This window comes from Oreochromis niloticus, linkage group LG4, assembly GCF_001858045.2.
Source record: "Oreochromis niloticus isolate F11D_XX linkage group LG4, O_niloticus_UMD_NMBU, whole genome shotgun sequence".
NCBI classification, from domain to species: domain Eukaryota; kingdom Metazoa; phylum Chordata; class Actinopteri; order Cichliformes; family Cichlidae; genus Oreochromis; species Oreochromis niloticus.
Genome location: NC_031969.2, coordinates 34,566,523 through 34,587,826, shown reverse-complemented (window position 1 = coordinate 34,587,826; position 21,304 = coordinate 34,566,523). Strand labels below are relative to the sequence as shown.

The 21,304-nt window shown below is 40.9% G+C and overlaps 1 protein-coding gene and 1 long non-coding RNA gene across 6 annotated transcripts; one reads left to right on the top strand and one right to left on the bottom strand.

Annotated features, from left to right (window-relative positions):
* Positions 1-3,780: 3,780 nt before the first annotated feature.
* LOC112846643 (uncharacterized) lies at positions 3,781-10,800 on the top strand. The gene is made up of 3 exons (XR_003219756.1): positions 3,781-3,833; positions 4,986-5,064; positions 10,685-10,800. It is a non-coding gene; the product is annotated as an uncharacterized LOC112846643 (long non-coding RNA).
* Positions 5,915-20,861, bottom strand: LOC102079735 (uncharacterized). 5 transcript variants are annotated; one of them, XM_025906500.1, is made up of 6 exons: positions 20,791-20,861; positions 20,208-20,266; positions 12,310-13,051; positions 11,615-11,778; positions 9,865-11,464; positions 5,915-8,771 (listed from the first exon to the last, which is right to left on the bottom strand). In XM_025906500.1, exons 3-5 carry the CDS (start codon positions 13,009-13,011, stop codon positions 10,525-10,527), a joined length of 1,806 nt encoding a protein of 601 aa, XP_025762285.1. In that variant the 5' UTR covers positions 13,012-13,051; positions 20,208-20,266; positions 20,791-20,861; the 3' UTR covers positions 5,915-8,771; positions 9,865-10,524. The 5 variants fall into 5 exon arrangements, with proteins under 5 accessions (XP_025762285.1, XP_019213078.1, XP_005469230.1 ...); XM_019357533.2 differs by lacking the exons at positions 20,208-20,266; positions 20,791-20,861 and having other exon boundaries at positions 5,915-8,386; positions 8,496-8,771; positions 12,310-13,874; XM_005469173.4 differs by lacking the exons at positions 20,208-20,266; positions 20,791-20,861 and having other exon boundaries at positions 12,310-12,437; positions 12,537-13,874.
* Positions 20,862-21,304: the final 443 nt, after the last annotated feature.

The following is a 21,304-nucleotide window of genomic DNA, read 5'->3' as shown; positions in this document are numbered from 1 at the left end:
TTCACAGGAGCTACAGTATCCAGAGTCGTACGTAGTGAGAAGGTAAAATTATTAACAAGATAATCGACCTCTGTTGGAGTAGCGTTCAGATAGCTGCTCTGCTCTATGTTGGTACAGGGCATTGAAGATGATAACAGTGGGTGGATTATATTCTTAAACTTAGTTACAGCACTTTCAGAAAGACATCTACTGTGATAAAGTCTACTCTCCACTGCTGTGTAATCAATTATTGTAAATGTAAATGTTATCAGGAAATGATCAGACAGCAGAGGGTTTTCAGGAAACACTGTTAAATGTTCAGTTTCTATGCCATATGTTAAAACAAGATCTAGAGTGTGATTAAAGTGGTGGGTGGGTTCTTTTACATTCTGAGAGAAGCCAATTGAGTCTTATAACAGATTAAATGCCATGTTGAGGCTGTCATTTTTAGCATCTACATGGATGTTAAAATCACCCACAATAATTATTTTATCTGAGCTGAGCACTAAATCAGATAAAAGTCTGAGAAATCAGAGAGAAACTCTGTGTAAGGCCCAGGTGGACGATAGATGATAACAAGTAAGACTGGTTTCTGAGTTTTACAGCTGGGGTGGACGAGGCTAAGCATCAGGCTTTCAAATGAATTAAAAGTCTGTCTGGGTCTTTCGTTAATTAATAGGCTGGTGTGAAAAATTGCTGCCACACCGCCCCTCGGCCTGTGCTTCGAGGTTTCTGGTAGTTAGAATGACTCGGGGGTGTTGATTCATTTAAACTAACATACTCATCCTGCTGCAACCAGGTTTCTGTAAGGCAGAGTAAATCGATTTGTTGGTCAATTATTAAGTCATGTACTAACAGAGACTTGGAGGAGAGAGACCTAATATTTAATAATCCACATTTCACTGTTTTACTCGTTGGTTCAGATGTGGATACTGTATTGTTCTTTCTTTGTGATTTTTTGTGTTTAAGTTGTTTATTGCTGGTTTTTGGTTTGTTTTTTGTCTTTTGGGAGCTGACACAGTCTCAATGGAGATGGGTTTTTGGGGGGGGTAGCAGGAGGAGAGAAGCTGCAGAGAGGCGTGTAAGACTGCAACTCTGCTTCCTGGTCCCAACTCTGGATAGTCATATTTTGGGGGTTTAATAAATTGGTCCATATTTCTAGAAATGAGAGCTGCTCCATCCAAAGTGGGATGGATGCCGTCTCTCCTAACAAGACCAGGTTTCCTCCAGAAGGTTTGCCAATTATCTATGAAGCCCACATCGTTTCTGGGACACCACTCAGACAGCCAGCAATTTAAGGAGAACATGCGGCTAAACATGTCACTCCTGGTCTGATTGGGGAGGGGACCAGAGAAAACTACAGAGTCCGACATTGTTTTGGCAAAGTTACACACCGATTCAATATTGATTTTAGTGACCTCTGATTGGCGTAACCGGGTGTCATTACTGCCGACGTGAATTATGATCTTACTGTATTTACGTTTACCCTTAGCCAGCAGTTTTAAATTTCCTTCAATGTCGCCTGCTCTGGCCCCTGGAAGACAATTGACTATGGTTGCCGGTGTCTCTAGCTTCACATGTCTGAGAACAGAATCACCAATTACCAGAGTTTGACCCCCGGCGGGTGTGTCGCCGAGTGGGGAAAAACGGTTAGACACATGAACAGGTTGGTGGTGTACCTGGGGCTTCTGTTTAGGACTATGCTTCCTCCTCACCGTCACCCAGCCGCCCTCTTTCCCCAGCTGCTTGGGGTCTGCCGGGGAACAGCTAGCGGGGCCTGCGCTATCTTCGGCTGCACCAGCTACAGGGGCCTGGCTAGCTACGGGTGAATGAAGGGTGCGAAGCCGAGTCTCCAATTCAGTAATCCTGGCCTCCAGAGCTGCAAATATGCTACATTTGTTACAAGTATCATTACTGCTAAAGGAGGCCGAGGAGTAACTAAACATCTGACACAATGAGCAGGAAAGTGCAGGAGGGACAGGTGAAGTAGCCATGGTGCTAACGAGTCGGCTACAAGCTAAGCTAAGCTAGCGAAACAGTAAAGAGACAGTGAGTGAATACTTTGGCTATAAATTAGGTAGTGAGTACACAGAAAGGGTGATTCAGATGAAGCACGTTAAGATTATACTATGAAAAAGGGATGTATCAAAAGATTTAAATTAAATTGCTAAGCAGAAAAGCTACTCAGAAACACCACTGTGTTTGAGCAGGAACAGGAAGTGATACTCTACCACAAAGCGAGCGAACACCAAGTGACAGCGCCACCAAGAGTCAGGAGTGGAAAAGCAGCGCACATTTCGGTGCTTTTTTTCCCTGAGATGTCATACACTTTGGATTTTAGCCAATCATTTTACCTTTGCAAGCGTAGTAGGCGGGGCCAGGTACGTACGTTCTTTTAGAGCAGAGCTACAGATTAGTGATGGTAAATTTGATTCTTTTTACTGAATCGAGTTTTAATGAGTCACTCACCAAAGTGAATTGGGTTTTTTGAGTCATTTGAGTCACTGAGTCAGTTGACCAGAGAGTGCAAAAAATGTACATTTTCACTCAAACTTAATTTGTTTCTCTTTTAATATAAATCCTACTGCTAAGATGAGTGATTCTTAAAGAAAACAACTATTTTATATAGCAAAAAAGAGCAAAAGAATTTCTAAAGGGAACATTTCTTTTGTTTATTTTTATTTTATTAGTATTTTCCTTACATGTGTCAAATATATATTTTCTCATCTAAATGTCCACTGAGCTGTGAGCCAGGGGGCGATAGTGCGCCTTAACATTGGTTGCCAACCAAGAAGAAGAAGAAGTAGCTGCGAGCCAGGAGGGAGGGAGTGAGTGAGTGAGTGAGTGATTCGTTCGCTCTATGATTCAGCACAGGAGGGAGGGGGTTAGCGAGTCATGAGTGATTCGCTCGCTCTATGATTCAGCACAGGAGGGAGGGGGTGAGCGAGTCATGAGTGATTCGCTCGCTCTATGATTCAGCACAGGAGGGAGGGGGTTAGTGAGTCCTGAGTGATTTGCTTACACTACGATTCAGCACAGGAGGGAGGGGGTTAGTGAGTCCTGAGTGATTTGCTTACGCTACGATTCAGCACAGGAGGGAGGGGTTAGTGAGTCATGAGTGATTTGCTTCCCCTACGATTCAGCGCAGGAAGGGAGGGGGTGAGTAGCTCAAATGTGCTGTTAGCATGTTAGCAGAGCGATGCTACTGTGAACCGAGGAGCTATTGTCTTGATGTGAGGTTCTACTTAGGGTTTTTTCTTCCAGTTCAGAGCAGAAATGTTTTTGTTAAGATACTGGATGTTGTGTTTTTCTTCACAATTTGAATTATAAGCTAGATATATTTCTACTAATGAAATTAGTTTGCTAACAGCAACAGGGATGAGTCAGTGAGTCAGTTGCGCTTGTGAATCATGATTCACGAGTCAGTAAAGTGATTCTCGAGTATTGAACGATTCGTTCATGATTCGCGCATCACTACTACAGATTAAAAATGCCCAAGGCGAAGCGATCAAAAGTCTGGCTGTACTTCACAGCAAAAGCTGCAAACTCAGCAGCCTGCAACAAGTGCTTTAAGCTGATACTGTGATACTGTCAAAGGAGGTAACACCTCGAATCTGATGAAACACCTGGCGACGCATAGCGGGTTTTTTTAAAAGCCGAGAAATGCGCCGTGTTTGATAGCTTGCTGAGAGACCTCACACCGAGCACATCTACTGCGGGTGTGGTGCCTGTTATCGGACCCGGAGTTAGCAACATCCCCCAAAAACCTGAAGAGTAGAGTCCTGGCCCCTAGCCCTGCCAGCGTAGCAGAAATGATGAGGATGATGATGGCAGCAGCAGCCGTTCTCCTCTGCGTGAGTAGCTTCATGTTGTTCGTGTGTAATTAACGTTGAGTAGGCTAACCACATTATTACATTAATGCATGTAAGGTGAACTAGCAAACACCGTTGTAGTTACATGCGGCTGTCGTCTTGTTTGATGGCAGATACTCCCTTCACCCTGGCCAAAAAGGCTAAAATGACCAAAGAAAAAGTGGAAAACAGTTAAACATGAGAGGTTTTTGGACAAAGTTTGTGTTTTTTCCATTGTTTAAGCACTGCTTCCAGCCAAGAGTGAGACCATATATGCCCTATAGCTGCAGAAAAGGCTAACATTGTTATCTTTTTACAAAAAAACAGCTGAACATGAGAGGTTTTTGGACAAAGTTTGTGTTCTCCATTCTTTAAGCACCGGTTCGAGCACCGTTTAAGCACCGGCACCGTTTCAAAAGTACCGGTTTGGTACTGGTATCGGATAAAACCTAAACGATACCCATCCCTACTCTTAACCTCCAGTTCACAGCCACCTACCTCTCCTTGTCTCCTCTACATCCAACAAAGAGCTAGCTGTTTGTACTTCTGAGCATGTGTGAAAATCCTGAGCTGTACTCTTTTTTTTTTTTTTTGTAACGTGTGAGCCATTTGTGATTAAGATATGTGGTTTGAGCTAAGAGCACTTATGTTAGATTAGATTAGATAAAACTTTATTAATCCCTCGGGTGGGTTCCTCCGGGAAATTCAGTTTCCAGCAGCACAGCACCGACAGAAGTTACATGTTACAGATACAATAAGGGGAATGAGAGTAAGGATATAAGCATAAATATACCACATATACACATATATAAATACAGACTATATAATATGGATAAATAGGATTGCACATTTGAGTGAGTATATTGCACAGTCGAATATAAGAAAAAAACAAATTGCAAATATTGCACAGTGTAAAGAAGCATTACAGCTCAGTTGTTCCCCCCTCCTTTGTCCCCCTGTTTCCCCTCCCTCTCCCCTCCAGTGAGGAGTTAAACAGTCTGATTTCGTGTGGGACAAAGGAGTTTTTAAGTCTGTTGGTTTTTGACTTTGGGAGAAGCAACCTGTCGCTGAATAGGCTCATCTGATTGTTTACGACTGTGTGCAGAGGATGTCCATCAGTTTCTTTAATGTCCTTTTCTCTGCCACTGTCACCAGAGTGTCCAGCTTCATGCCGACCACAGAGCCAGCCTTCCTGATTAGCTTCTCCAGCCTGGATGATCCTTCTTTGCTGAATGTAAATAGTGTTCCTTGTAATTTCTTACACTGCAGCAGTTCAGTAGGAGTGAGAAGCCCTTTTTGTTTTTTGGATAGGAGCTTAGGTTAGAATTGTCTTTGTTTTCTTTGACTTCCTGATAGGGAAACCTTTTTGTTTGTTGTTTTGGCATTGCTCCCATCCGAAGAGAATAAACTGCTGATTAGCCTCTTTAATTGCTTTGTTCCTGGCCTTTCTTACAAGCACTAGCAGGAGAGTGCTAGTGCTTGTAGGTTAGGGCAGCAGAGCTGTCTTCTAGTGGCTGCAGTTCAGTCCTAGAAAACACTTTTTTTTTTTTTTGCACCTGCATGTTGGGTCCTGGTTACCCCTAGGCCGGGTCATAACGATATACTCAATCGTGCGCTACTAGAGGGCGGATCAAATACTTCCCTACTGGTCCCTTCTCCACCCAGTTTAAAACGATTGAAGTTGCTACAAGTTCCCCAAATTATCAGTATTTCTTTTACTCATCGCAAAACTTCTTTCTGGAACAACAAATGCAACGCACACTTTTTTTAATCTAACAATTTGGATGCATCAGTATGAATTTTCACATGTTCTGAATACTTTCCCCTCATACGATCATATACCTGGCTTTTATTCTGCACTCTTCCCTTGTGTAGTAAATGAAAATGAGGAGTTTGTTCATATAGCCCTGGGGGTAAAACTGAAAATGGTAAAGCTGGACTAATATTTTTGTTACTAATTGCTATTTCATTTATTTTTTCCCCATAACCCAACCAAAACTTCTTGTTGTGTTTGTGAATATATTACTAACTTTAATTATCCATAAAATCATCACATTCTCTGTAAGATTAAGGTCGACTATTGAATGGCGTATATTTTAAAGCCTTTAAAATATACGCCGACGCTGAAAGTACAAACATCACTAATGTCACATAACTTTGCCGACATGTGGCCAACAGTAATGTTTTAATGTTCTTTGTTATCAGACAGTGAGATGGTTGAGAGTTTACACCAGTGTCCTCTTATATTTTAGATACCAAGGAGCAGACCGCTAAGGTTATTAAACTCCAACAAGACAGCGGTGACGCAAATCTGAAGGCTAGACCGTCCCATTTCACAGCCGCTCACTTCCGGCCTACCCGGTCTTCAGAGGACCCGGCCCACGTAGACTGCGAAGGCCAGGTCCTTAGGAGGATGCATCCTATGAATTTAGACACCCCCGCTGAATCCCAATTCAGGGGCTGCATCCTTCGGAGGCCACATTTGAAGTCCGATTATGTCACCATGCGACGAAGGCTGTCCCAAATCGAAGGCTGCTCCAAATGCTGCCGACAAATCCGTCCTTCATTTCCCCAAATTTGAAGGATGGGTCGGGTGTATCCCTTGTGGCCCAAACCTATCCCAGAATTCATAGCGCGGCGGTGGGTGTGGACAATTTTTTCGAAAAAAACAAAAAAAACCAGCAGATGGCTGAAGTGGGGCGGCCAAAGAGTAAACTCTTAAAACTAAGTACTGAATATTATGTCACTTATTTATGTGCAAATGTCACTCACACTTCTGTTTAATCAATAAATAAAATTAGTAATTTATTTTAAGACCAAAAGATCTCCAGGGTCACGTGCTAACAGAAACCGAACATAACTGAAGACAGAGGCACTGGGCCCTCTGGGGCTCTGGCCTTTACAGAGAGCAGCTCACTAACTCCATTCTTTCTGCTATTTTCCCCTCACGCTGGGTGGTCCCTCCTCTCTTCAGCCCCGAGGACACAGTGTCCATATTTTTCAAAGAGAAGTTCACATTTGGATTTTTCTGAACTCAGAACAATTTTCTGCTTTTCAGTATCACTCAGTATTCAAGATTCAGCATGCACTAAAAAAAGAAAAAGTTTTATTTTTCACAAATAGAACAAACTGAGGCACAGCACCTGTTGGTCACACATGTATTCAGAGTAGCACTAGAGATATATGATTGGTATATATAATGCATCCATTTCAATGATTTTTTTAGGGAATGGATCCGCCTGTAAATTGGAAAAAAAAAAGTATTTGTCTCAATATTACTCAACAGTCTAGTCATTCTTAGTTGGGTCACATTTCAACCATTCGTGGTCAAAACTGTTCTTTTGTTACTGGCTGAACCAAAATCCTTAAGGTATTTATCTTTGACAGGTAAGCTGCTCAGAATATTTCATACAAAAGAAAAGTCAATCTCACTTCCAAGTACAGTCTGTGTTAGCGTTGTTACCTTCTCTCAGTAGAAGGTAACTTTCACCCATCTGGACATACTTTAATTTAGGGCTAATAAAATGTAAAATGTGATGCAATTCTCCATCTGATGCGACTCTTTCCCAACATTTCTGCAGGGTATTCATGTGAAAGTATACAAAGTTTCCCCCACGCTGTCAGCTGTTGTCTTCAGATTGGTTATTATGTTGCCTAGCTTCAGACATCACCTCTGCAGCCATCAACCTAATGTCTGTGCAGATGGCGACAATTCTATCTTCCACGTCCACTGCCAAGTTTAGGTCATGGGCATCATTACAGACAGTGTGCTCCTCAGCCACCATCCCGTCCACTGTTGTTTTCTCAGTTTTGTCTGTTTTTACCAACGATTTTTGTTCACCTTCTTTAGCTTGTCCCCTTCCACCACTATTAGCTGCAAGTCTTGTTTGCATTGTTGGCTGAAACTGGATAAAGAAACCTGGGAAAAGATATTTATGTGTCTATTTGCTTCAGCTCTTTGTTGTAGGTCATCAAAATGTTTTGTTATTATGCAAGCATGCTAAAATTATAGATGTACTCCCTCACATGCTGCACAACAGTTAGATACAACCCGAACTCCAGAGAAGTTGCGACGTTCTTTAAATTTGAGAGAAATGAAAAACAAGACTTTCAAATCATCCAAGCCAATATTTCATTCACAACAGTACATAAATAACACAACCAACATTTAAATGGAGACATTTTACTATTTTATACACAAAATGGGCTCATTTCAGATTGGATATTTGCTACAGGTCTCAGAATAATCAGGGTGGGGCATGTTTACCACGGTGTAACATCCCCTCTTCTTTTCAAACAGTCTGAAGATACCTGGGGATCAGCGTTATTGTTTCTGGAGGTTTGGGGTGGAATTGAGTCCCATTCTTTCCTGATATAGGTTTCCACCTGCCGAAGAGCTCATGGTAGTCTTTGACATATATTTTTTTAATTGATGTGCCAAATCTTCTCTATCTGGGACTGATGGGGCAGGCCAATTCAGCACCTGGACTTGTCTCTGACAAAGCCATGCTGATGTAACAGCTGCATGTGGTTTGTCCTGCTGAAATACACGTCATCTGGAGGAGAGCACATGTTGCTGTGAAACCTTTATACACCTTTCAGCATTCATAGTTGCTTTCAAAACATGTCAGCTACCCAAACAATATGCACTTATGCACTCCATACCATCAGAGACGCTGGCTTTTGAACTGAGCATGTTCAAATATGACTTCCTTTGTGCATGACAGAGATTTAGTTGGCATCTGTAGATGGCACGGTGGATTGTGTTTACCAACAGTGGTTTCTGGAAGTATTCCTGGGCCCATTTAGTAATGTCAGGGACGCAATCACGCCGATGAGTAATGGAATGTTGTCAGAGGGCCCGAAGACCTCGGGTTTCCAATGAAGGTCTTGGGCCTTGTGCGCAGAGACATCTCCGGTTTCTCTAAATCTTTTGATGATCTGATGCATTGTAGATAATGAGAGTTGGAAAGCCTTTTATAATTTGACATTGAAGAACATTGTTTTTGAAGTAGTCCACAATCTTTTTACACACTCTTTCACACTTTGGAGAGCCTCTGTCTATCTTTACTTTTGAGAGACGCTGCCTTACTGAGACATCCCTTTTACAGGCAGTTGTGTCACAAACCTGACATCAGTTAACCCTTTCACGCATAGTAGTCACAGTGGGCAGCTATTCAAAGGCTGTTTTCTTGTATTTGTGTCAGTTTTGATGGTATATTTGCACACAAACCACTACATTGGACACTGAAGTGTCACTCCATACCTGCTACCCACTGGTTGTATTTTTATTCATCTTTTCATGCCTAAAGATGAATAAAAATACTTAAGAAAAAATCCTGATTGAGGTTGTCATAATTCATGCATGTTAGGGTTAATTACTTGTTACATCTTCTCCCAGCTGAATCGTTTGGAACTTTCTTGCTTTTTCAGCCATTTGACTATTTTGGGAACTGTAGCAGGCATCAAATTTAAAATGAGCTTGTTTTGTGCTTAAAATAGTAACATTTCTCAGTTTAAACATTTGTTATCTTATTTATCTTCAGTTGTGAATTAAATATTGGCTTATGTGATTTTGTTCAAATTTAAAGAACGTCCCACCTTTCAAGTCGTAACATAAATACACACACACATATAGATATAGATATAGACAGAGATATATATCTATCTATCTATCTATATATATATATATATATATATATATATATACATATATATATATATATATATATATATACATATACATATATATATATATATATATATAAATAGGTGAGTGAGGGCAGTGTTGAGAGCCACACAGATAGCATCTTCAGTTGATTTGTTTGCTCAGTAGACTAACTGATGTTGATCTGGATCACCTGGGGTGGGTTCCTTAGTTTGAGTATCTGTCATTTCAGCATTTTGAAATTATCGGGGTATAATCATTGAGACAGTTTACTGTGGATTGTTTGAGCAGAGGTGTAATGGTCATGGATTTGAGACAAGCAGCTAATGTGCATGAGGACAGAGAGATGTTGATGTGAGTGAATACCTCTGTTAGTTGGTTAGCACAGGCCTGTAGCAAGCATCCATGCGCTCCATCAGGACCGGCTGCTTTCCTTGTGTTGATGGTACAGAGAGGCAGCTGTACCTGATGAGCTGATGAGTGAGTAGAGGAGGGGACCTTGGGTTGTCACCTGTTGGTTTATGACTGGGTTGTGACTGCAGCTATGAAATCGTGCAAAAAAGCAGTTGAGTTCCTCTACCATGCTGACAGAGTCGTTGATTTGTGTGAACATCTGTGATGTACAGGTATTACAGGTATTAGCACTAAGGTCCTCCTCTATTCATAGTTTGCACATTTGAAACCTGGTGTCACTTGATTTCACTGTTTATCCACGGTTTCTCATTTGGATACACCTACAGTGAAGTTAATGTAGGACAGCACGGATGATGTGTTTTCCTCCAGATCAGGGGACAGATTTTGAATTCAGTGTTTTCAAGTGACAGAATGGAAGAGTCCTGTAGATAAGAGACAGCTCCCTCCAGCCAAACTTTAGCAGTTCTGCCCGTTGGTCTTAAGGTTTTTGTGTGCGGGGAAATGGAGAAGAAAAAAGATGGTCTGACTGACCAAGGTGGGTATGTGACAAAGAATAACTTTCAACACCTTATGACTCTACAATTTCTTTCATCTTTGAGAAATGCAGGATGTCTAACCAAACAGAACTTTAAAAGCTTTGAACAATCTTTTGTTCTTTTGTCGTGGCTTTCCTTGTGAAGATGTCATTCTTGTGCTGTCGATGGTGCAGGCATACTGCTCCTTCAGGGTGTCTTCATCAATTTTTATCTCTCTGGATATTTTTCCCAAACAGGCAGTGAGATGGAGTGTGGCTTGAAACCTGGAGAACAGGAGCACCTGAGACAGAGCCAAGGAGACAACAAAGAATGGGACTTCTTCTTTTCTCCTCCCTGGGAGGATAAATGGGACAATGATGCGGTTTCCCTCAGGTTCACAATACTTATCCTTGAGAATCTCAAAATTTTTCCAAGCACCGTCCTTGCGTTGTCGTAGTGGACGCAGCATGATGTTAGGAATCTTTCGATCTCCAGCCTTCGTCATGGAGTTCCACTCATCTGGACGTTTTGTGGGTTGATGATCTGCATCAGGAACTTCACAGACTTTTTTATTTCTACAGGAGCGACAATGACAGCAGCAACAACGTTCCTGATCAGGAGTTTCACAGCTGAAAACTCTGTGCTGAGGCTCTATGAGTCCTGTAGCAACACCGTAGGCTACTTTAGCATCGATGGCACAGTTCCAGGGAGAGTACAGGACCACATCAGTGATTTTGGACAGAGGCAGCAAACAGTTGGCTGATATCATGGAGTCTGTGATCGATCCATGTGCTACAAAGGTGATGTCAATGTTGTTGGAGTGGAGCTTCTTTTCTTCCTTTTTTTTTGTCAAGAATCGAAACAAATCAATGAGTTTGAAGAAAGTTTCAAACTCTGAGTTTTCTCTCAGCCACTGCAGAGCATCTTCATCTTTGCAATGTTCCACTGCAAACTCTATTAATTCTTTCTTGTCATCGCTGCTCCTCGTCCTGTTGTCTATGCAGTCTTTAACTTTAGCTAACCTCCGAAAGACATTTCTGAAAGAAAAATGATAAAGTTCGAGAATTTAGACACGTTTTCTTCCAGTGATGCATGCTGTAATGAAGTGCTCCTGTGTTAGTGTACAGTGCTGATACTTTATCTCAGGAAATAGACACAACTGTGAATAAGTTTATTTTCAGACTTACAGGATTTCCTGAAGGTCTTTCTTCATGTTCTCAGACTCGGTCCGTATGGCCTTAGCGTTCTCTTTCAGGCTCTTACTGGCTTCTGTCTCACAGATGTCCATGTTGTTCCAGTTCTCAATCAGCTCTGGAACTGAGAACAGAAGTCCAAGTATTCCTCCTGCCATCTGATCATGAAAAGAAAATTACATAAATAACAAAAGTTGGACTCTCATTTATCAATGTGTCATACACAATAAACAAGCCCTGAAAGAGATGTCCACCATTTCCTTCCCACCTGACTGTAAAGAACCCCTGACCCATGAACATGAACATTTCAGGCTAAAGTGAAAACAGATGAAGAGGTCATCAGCTCACCTTCTCATCTTTATCCTCTGTACTGGAAAAACAAACCTGTTAATCCCGATTCTGCTTTCAGCATTCTGAGTTTGAGTCTACATGTCTGTGGTCTAAAAGCGTTAATTCACATAAAGTTGTTGAAAGCTGAACTTAAAGCTGTGTGTCCACCTGCACTTTGATCATAAAACAACAGTTTCAGCTGCAGAGTGTTTCGTATTCAGCCTGAGAGACGTGTGAACATCTGTGTGCAGGAACAGCTGCAGACCACACGACTACGTCAGTCTTTACATTTACCTTCTGAGTGACTAAGGCAGGAAACAGCGCCCCCTACTGTGTCTGTTACTGTCTGTGATACTTACACGTCCCACAGCTTTTCCTGCTGTTTTTCCAGCTACACTCTTCGCTACTCCCTTTGCTGCTTTTGTTCCTCCTTTTGTCAGTAACTTTCTCACAGACTTGGCTATGACTGTTGCAGTGACCGAGATTTCTAATGAAAAGAAAGACAAGATCACTGGCTTCAGACACTGAACGTGATCCTCCAGGATCTTCTTTAAACTGACAGTGTCATCTACTATCAGTCCGTTACGTTTGGCCATTTCTCTCAGGATGCTCTCCATCAGGTGATCATCACTACAGGAGTCATCGTGATCTTCTTTCTTCTGAAATTCCTTTTTCAGTGACTCCAAAAGTTTGTCAATCTCCTCATGAAGATTCTCAATCTTCTCTACAACTTCTTCAGCCTCTTCCGAGGTTTTTTCTGCTCTGGTGAGATTTACAACATCACACGATGCGTCAGTAGCTAAACCAGCCCAGGATGCTGCTCCACCTGCCATAGCTATAACAGGTAGTGCTGCTCCACCTGTGATCATGGTTGCTACACCTGCTGCAGTCATGGCAGCGGCTCCACCCACAGATAGAGAACTGCCCACAACTTTAGCAGTGTTAACATTCTTCTGTGTTTCCTCCAACTCATCAGCCAGTTTGTCCAGTTTGTCAGCACATTCTTTCTGTAGCTCCACCCAAGAGAAGAATCTATCAACCAGAGCGTCAGCAGCATCCATGATGATGGTGATGATGATGGTCACAGGGAGGTAAGCAGCTCTAATAGGAACAGACAAAATTAAAGTCAGAGCATTAAGAGAAAGAGAAAAGTTGACCTCCTGCTGACAGTAATGAGAAAAGGAGAATCAGGAAGCTATCAGTGAGTCCTGCTGCAGCTCTGCCTTTAACTTTATCACAGATTCAAAGCAGAGAGTGAACAGGACAGATGTGCAAACCCTGATCACAGCTGGACAAAGGAAGAAAACAATATTCACTGTCAGTGCTTAGACCATCGGATGAACTCACAACATTTCCAGTAAACAACAAGCCACTATTAGGAGCAGGATTATGGTTGTGTGGAGTTTTTTGTTTGTGTTTCTTGTGTCTCCTTTTTCGGCACAGGTAGGCGGGGCAGCGATTCACTGAGCCTCTGGTACACCTGTTATTCATCAGACGCTTTCGTCAGAAGCGTTCTTAAGGAACGGCACGACACATGCCTAGTGTCAGAATATTGTTCTTTCAAGAGTGCCTGTGTACCTCCCCGCCTGCCTACTAGAGTCTGTGGAAATCATCTTTCAAGGCTGTACGGAGTTTTAGTCCTCATTCCGCCTCTCAGTCTCTCTCCGTGCCACCTTGTCTGGCTTCTGACAACTTTCTGGAAGGTTGTATTGTCAGACTGTACCAAGTAAGCGCTCCAACTCTCGTTAAATTCCCATTTATGTTCCTTTTCAGTTTCCGGCAAAACACTCCTAACTCCAATATCCCTCTGCCCTTTGATCGAGTGCGCCACCAGTGTGTGTTTTTCCTGTTTCTATACATGTACTGCTTTGTAAAGACACTGTCCCTGTAAATAGCGTTTTACTGTCAATAAATTTCCTTCATTGCAAACCCCTGTGCCACCATGTGTTCTGCTCTCTGAGTCCACCTGAAGTTACACAGCCACTGCAAGACAAGTTGGGTGTTAGATATTAAGCTAACAGTGTGCTGTAAAATCCCAGAGCAGAGGTGAAATCAGAAGATGAATATGTCTCATACATGTAACTGAGCTTTTGCAGTAATATTACATCTGTGGGATGATTATTGGTAATTTTTTCTCTAATGATTAAAATTTTATTTGTGAAGAAGTTCATGAAGTCATTACTAGTTAACGTTAAAGGGATGGTTGGCTCAGTAGAGCTCTGACTGTTTGTCAGCCTGGCTACAGTGCTGAAGAGAAACCTGGGGTTGTTCTTATTTTCTTCAATCAGTGACGAATAGTAAGATGTTCTGGCTTTGCGGAGGGCTTTCTTATAAAGCAGCAAACTATTTCTCCAGGCTAAATGATGATCCTCTAAATTTGTGACACGCCATTTCCTCTCCAGCTTATGGGTTATCTGCTTTAGGCTACGTGTTTGAGAATTATACCACGGAGTCAGGTACTTCTGATTTGAGGCCTTAGTTTTCACAGGAGCTACAGTATCCAGAGTCGTACGTAGTGAGGAGGTAAAATTATTAACAAGATAATCCACCTCTGTTGGAGTAGCGTTCAGATAGCTGCTCTGCTCTATGTTGGTACAGGGCATTGAAGATGATAACAGTGGGTGGATTATATTCTTAAACTTAGTTACAGCACTTTCAGAAAGACATCTACTGTGATAAAGTCTACTCTCCACTGCTGTGTAATCAATTATTGTAAATGTAAATGTTATCAGGAAATGATCAGACAGGAGAGGCTAAGCATCAGGCTTTCAAATGAATTAAAAGTCTGTCTTGGTCTTTCGTTGATTAATAGGCTGGTGTGAAAAATTGCTGCCACACCGCCCCCTCGGCCTGTGCTTCGAGGTTTCTGGTAGTTAGAATGACTCGGGGGTGTTGATTCATTTAAACTAACATACTCATCCTGCTGCAACCAGGTTTCTGTAAGGCAGAGTAAATCGATTTGTTGATCAATTATTAAGTCATGTACTAACAGAGACTTGGAGGAGAGAGACCTAATATTTAATAATCCACATGTCAGGGACCAAGCAGTAAAGCATAAAGGACACAGGTGGTTTTAATTCAAAAAAAAGGGGGTTTTATTGACCCAAAAATATAAAAATATATTTAACAAAGCCAAAACATAAACAGGCAGACCAGTAAAAGAGGTCAACTCAATAGACTAAACTCAAGATAATAATTAACAAAACCACAAACAAACAAACATATGATAAACTGACCTGTTGAAATGACACACGGGGGGGACTTAAATACTGGCTTAGCTAAACCAAATGACACACACGGGGGAAAAAAAATGGCTGCCATATAACCAACTAATACAAAACAATTAAACAAACATGAAACACCCCCCAGGCAATGAAGCATGTGGGTCTGTCCAATTAGGCTGTCAGTGGTACTTCAGCTCTCCCAGCCCTTTGCCACACCTTTTGCCAGACAGGAGAAGACGCCAACCCCCAGGTAACTCAAACAAAGAGAAATGTATTAATATAACATAAAAACAGAACTTAGACCTTGCAAGGTTAATATGTGTGCACGCCATATAAACATTGGAAGGTGTGATGGAAAAATAAATACATTTAATAAAGAAACAATATTGAAGAATAAGTAGAATATTTTAAAGTAGTGACTGTAAATTAAACTAAGGTGAATCAACTGGTGGTGAGGTGTGGAGCTTACCATGTGTGGCATGCCATCACACCACATTTCACTGTTTTACTCTTTGGTTCAGATGTGGATACTGTATTGTTCTTTCTTTGTGATTTTTGTTGCTGGTTTTTAGTTTGTTTTTTGTCTTTTTGGGAGCTGACACAGTCTCAATGGAGATGGGTTTTTGGGGGGTAGCAGGAGGAGAGAAGCTGCAGAGAGGCGTGTAAGACTGCAACTCTGCTTCCTGGTCCCAACTCTGGATAGTCATATTTTGGGGGGTTTAATAAATTGGTCCATATTTCTAGAAATGAGAGCTGCTCCATCCAAAGTGGGATGGATGCCGTCTCTCCTAACAAGACCAGGTTTCCTCCAGAAGGTTTGCCAATTATCTATGAAGCCCACATCGTTTCTGGGACACCACTCAGACAGCCAGCAATTTAAGGAGAACATGCGGCTAAACATGTCACTCCTGGTCTGATTGGGGAGGGGACCAGAGAAAACTGGTTCTGGGGTTCTCCGCCTCCGGGCTAGGCCTTGGGGGCTTTGGTCCTGGTTGGTGTGTGAAGGGGTGGGTAGTTTCCTCCGTGGTGATGTCGGGTGGGCTGCAACGGGTTTTGTGGGCCTTGGCGATGCTGCTGCCGGAATGAAGCCAAAGCTTCATTCCCATTGAAGCTTCAGATACCTGCAGGGCTACGAACTTTCTTTCTTCATCGGAGTGCGGTAGGACAAACGTTAAACAAACTGAACGGGCCCCAACGATCCATTAGTTACCAGACATTATTCACTCATACATTTGACTCACGCTGTATGCGCACACTTTTATTTAATTTGTTATTTTGGGGGGAAATATTTTGTGTTTTATTTTATTGCTTTAATTACATTTGTTTGTAGCTGCTGTGTGTCAAATATAACAATTTGTGAACCATTTACTCTGGTGTGGTCACTCCTTATTGATGTTTATACCTTGGGCTCCTGCCGATCCTAGATTATCTGATACTGGTCTAGTGGGAATTTGGCCATTCTTGATAGGTATGGGGGCCTACCTCCCCTCACCACACTCCCTGTCGGTGGCTGATGCCCTCAGGTGTCAGTGCGCTGGTGGTTAGTCGTGTCCGGGGCTGGGCGCTCAGGTATGTACCTGCTCACTCTCGAGGGCTGCTTGGCGGCACCTGGCGCCCATGACACAGTCAGGCCCCTGAGCGGGGGTCCGCTCAGGCCTCGGGCCTCTGGGACTGGGGCTCAGTCCACTCTGGCGCAGCTGGCTGCCGGCAGAACCCGTGGCACATCACTGCAGCCCCCTCTGGCCTCTGCTCTGTGTCTGCTGGGTGACCCCTTGTCTGGAGGGTGGCATGGTTGCCCTTCCGATGGTCCTCCTTGGGGTCTCGCACTCTGGGGCCTCTGGATGTCTGGGGCCTGGATCTCCTCCATGCCTCCTTCATGCCCTGGGGGACGGGGCTATGGCTCCCCACACCCTCTAGCAGATCGTTACATGGAGAAACCTTTTGAATACAAGCGTGCTGATCCACACAGGTGTTCACAGACACAAACTACACCTTTCCAAAAATGCCAGGGTACATTTTTAGTCCCAGTCCAGCTCTGGCTACTGGCAGATTCCCTTTTCTCCAGAGTCCAAGAGAAAAACGCCCTGCTCCACTCTGTATGTGTTGTACCCAACCACTTTCCAGCACTCATGGACTGGGTGCTGCGTCCACATATGCATATGCTGCATATGCTACTGCCTACCTGGATGGTGTCATGATCCACAGTGACACAGAACATTTCTATATTAATGAAGACACAGGGTAGTGGGAGACTGAGACAGATTGGGGCTGTGGCTGCACTGATGCAGATGCTGCATCGCTCCGTTGTGGCAAAGAGAGATCTGAAAGTGCAGATGTTGATTTAACGGCTGATCTACGTCCCTTCATTCAACGAAGACTACGAGCACTTTGTGACCAAATGAGAACGAGATCATGGATACCAAACACGGATGCAAGTGGATGGTTTCCTCCCCCTTCAGTCATTCATGAGGGGCTCAGAGTAAAGCTGCTTCTCCTCCACGTCCAAAGAAATGAAGTATTTCAGGCATCTGACTAGAATATTCCCATTGGTAATTTATCTAATACAGCAGTAAAAAATGAAACCTTATATTATGCAAACTGACATTATAGAAGTGGTGAGTAAATTCAAGGGTAAAAATCGTCCATGGATTGTGACGACCTTGACATGTCGCTAATTAAAGAAGTTCTTTATAGTGTCCTTCAGCCGTTAACATATATTTGTAACAAATCATTTCAAACTGGAATTTTTCCAGATAAAATGAAAATTGCCAAAGTGATCCCATTATATAAAGCTGGTGATAAACAGATTGTGTCAAACTATAGACCGGTATCTTTACTGCCTCAATTTTCGAAGATTCTTGAAAAACTATTTGTAAACAAACTAGATTCTTTTATTGATAAATATAATTTATTGAATGATCATCAGTATGGGTTCAGAAGAAATCGTTCAACATCTCTAGCTGTGATGGAATTTATTGAAAATATTGCAACGGCTGTGGATGAAAAACAGTTTGGAATAGGTGTGTTCCTTGATTTACGTAAAGCCTTCGATACGATAGATCATTCTTTACTTTTACAGAAGTGTGAAAGGTATGGTTTAAGAGGTGTTGTATAATCTTGGTTAAATAGTTATTTGAATAATAGGTTCCAATATGTGAGTATTAATAACATGAAATCTAAACTTAGAAAAGTAACTCGTGGAGTTCCGCAAGGATCTGTTTTGGGACCTAAGTTATTTTTACTTTATATAAATGATATTTGTACAGCCAGTGATACTTTAAAATATGTGGTGTTTGCTGATGATACAAACTTATTTTGCTCTGGAAAGGACATAAAGAAATTACTAAAAACAGTGGAAACAGAACTCATGAAGTTAAATAGATGGTTTGTATTTAATAAACTATCATTGAATGAAAGTAAAACAAAATTTATGTTATTTGGAGGTAGTAAAAGTAATATTAAAGTAAAACTGAATTTAAATAATGTTGAAATTGAAAGATTATATGAGACAAAATTTTTAGGAGTAATTATTGATGATAAACTTTGTTGGAAGTTCCACATAGAACATGTGAAATGGAAATTATCCAAGTCTATTTCTATTCTTTATAAAACGAGATTTTTTTTGAATAAGAACTGCCTTTATTTATTGTATACTTCCCTTTGTTTGCCTTATATGACCTATTGTGCAGAAATTTGGGGGAACACATACAAAATATATTTGGATTCAATTTTTAAATTGCAAAAAAGAGCTATTAGAATAATAAATAAAATTGGATATAGGGAGTCCACCAACCAGTTTTTTTGTAGGATCATCTATGTTAAAATTCATGGACATTATATATTCTAAAACTTTAGAAATGATATATCGAGTGATGAAAAAGAATGTTCCAATTTATATTTTAAGTATGTTTAAACTAAGAGATGGAAAATATGATTTGAGGGGGTCTTATGTGTTTGAAATACCTAAAGTGAGAACCAATGTTAAGTATAGATGTGTGTCAGTTTGGGGAGTGAGATTATGGACTGGACTTAATGATGAACTGAAGATGTGTTTTTCTTTGTCATTTTTCAGGAAGATTTTAAAAGTTTGTATCATTCAAGGTTACAGAAATTTGGTTTGATGAATAACTTTGTGTTGATTTAATTTCTTGATTTATCATTGATTTCTTTTCAAACTGTTATATAACTTATTTATCAATGCTATTTATTTTCTTGGTTAAGGATTTGATTATTCCTATGGGGGTAAGTGATAGGATAATTATAAGCCACAAGGCTTCAGCCTATTCCTTTTTCGGTTACTGTATGACTGAGTACTTTTCTGTAAAATGATAATCTGTGTTGTTGTTGTTGACCGAAATAAACTTCACTTCACTTCACAGTAACAGTTACTGATGAACAGATGACAAACTGCAGAATGAAAGAATATTAAAAAACAAAATGCTTAGTATTAACAGATTTATAGTAAAATATTTAAAGCTATGAATTTTTAACGCTTCTATTTTATTTCTTAGTTAAAATTGAAAATTAGTTTGAACATTTTCTTATCAAAAAGTGTTTTTTCAGTTCCTGTATTTCAACCTCAAAGTTTCCTTTCAGTTTCAGTTTCAGTTTTCATTTTTCTGCCCCAATTTTTAATTAATTTCCAAAATCAAATAGCACCGTTCTGACCCCATACACATACAGTTTCTCATTATTATCTCATTATTATCTCATTATTATTATTATTATATGTCTGAGTCATGTAATAACATGACTCGGACATATAAAAATAATAATAATAATGATACTAATGATAATAATAATAATAATAATAACAATAATGTATAGTTCTGTTACAACTCCAGCTGACAAGATGTAATAAAATATTACATCATTTTATTTCCCCTCATCAATCAAAGTGTTTACCGTCCCTCTCTAACAGTTAAAGTTAGAATAAAACTAATCATGTTGAGATATGATGTTTGTTATATTAAACATTGGATTAGCTGAAGAATAAGACATCTAGGTTTTATAAAGTGGGTTTGTGGTCTTACCTTCTTCGTCCCGTTTAGAGAAGCTTCTCCTGATGCTGGTGGCTTTTCTATCAGCCAGTCTGCAGTGGGAACGAAAGTGAAAGGAAAAACACTGACGTAAATGTCCTTGCAGGTTTGATGTGGAAACCCCATAATTTCAAAACAGGGTGTGTCGCTTATTGATTATCTGATCAGGCTTTAAAGAGAAAGACTCCAAACTCAGAGATCTTCATGTGGCTCTGAAGGACACATCATCTGATATCAGCTGACAGAAGGACCGTGGAGTGTGCCATTTTCAGACTGTCAGCCGCGTGTCCATCAGATCAGCTCTCAGAACATGTCCAGGTTTTTGTTCACTTACATTGGTTAATTACACCGATTATTTTATATCCCCTGCTACATCAACATCCATCCATCCATTGTCTAATCAACAATAGAACTTGGTTTTAATAACAGACCATCAGTTCAAACAAGGAACTAAAAAGCAAAAAAGAAAAAACTAAACATGTTACAATATTATTTTTACTATAGAGAAGTTTAATGTTCAAATGAATAACTGAATAATTAGGCTACTTAATATTAAAAAGTGGGTTTGTTGTCTTACCTGCTTCATCCTGCTGAGAGAAGAGTGACACTGTGACACTCAGTGTTCGGGCTTTTATTTAAGCACCGGAGGACGAGGGAGGTATGGAGGACCAGAAGAGCCACGTGCACCAAAATAAAAGAATTTTGTGCTTCAACAATGAATTGAACAATAAAACATGTATTTGTAAATTCTTTTAAGAATTTATTTTCAAAAACCATTTTGAATTCAAAAACAAAAAAGATTTTCAAAGTGTTTTTAAAATACAATTTAAAAAGATAAATAACTGAATGGACTTTAAAAAATGAGCATATCGGTACCAGTGGATCAGTGCCGCCCCTTTAAAAGAGCCCAGAGCCTTGCTTTCCACTTCCTCCATGTAAAGGTTGGCCACAATAGATGACACTGGGGAGTCCATGGACATCCATGTTTGTGTCTGTAGAAACCCTCGTTGTGTTTAAAATATGTGGAGGTAAGGCAGAGGTCTGATCAGGGTGAAGCTGGTTCTGTTTTCTAAGCAGCGGTCTGACTATCT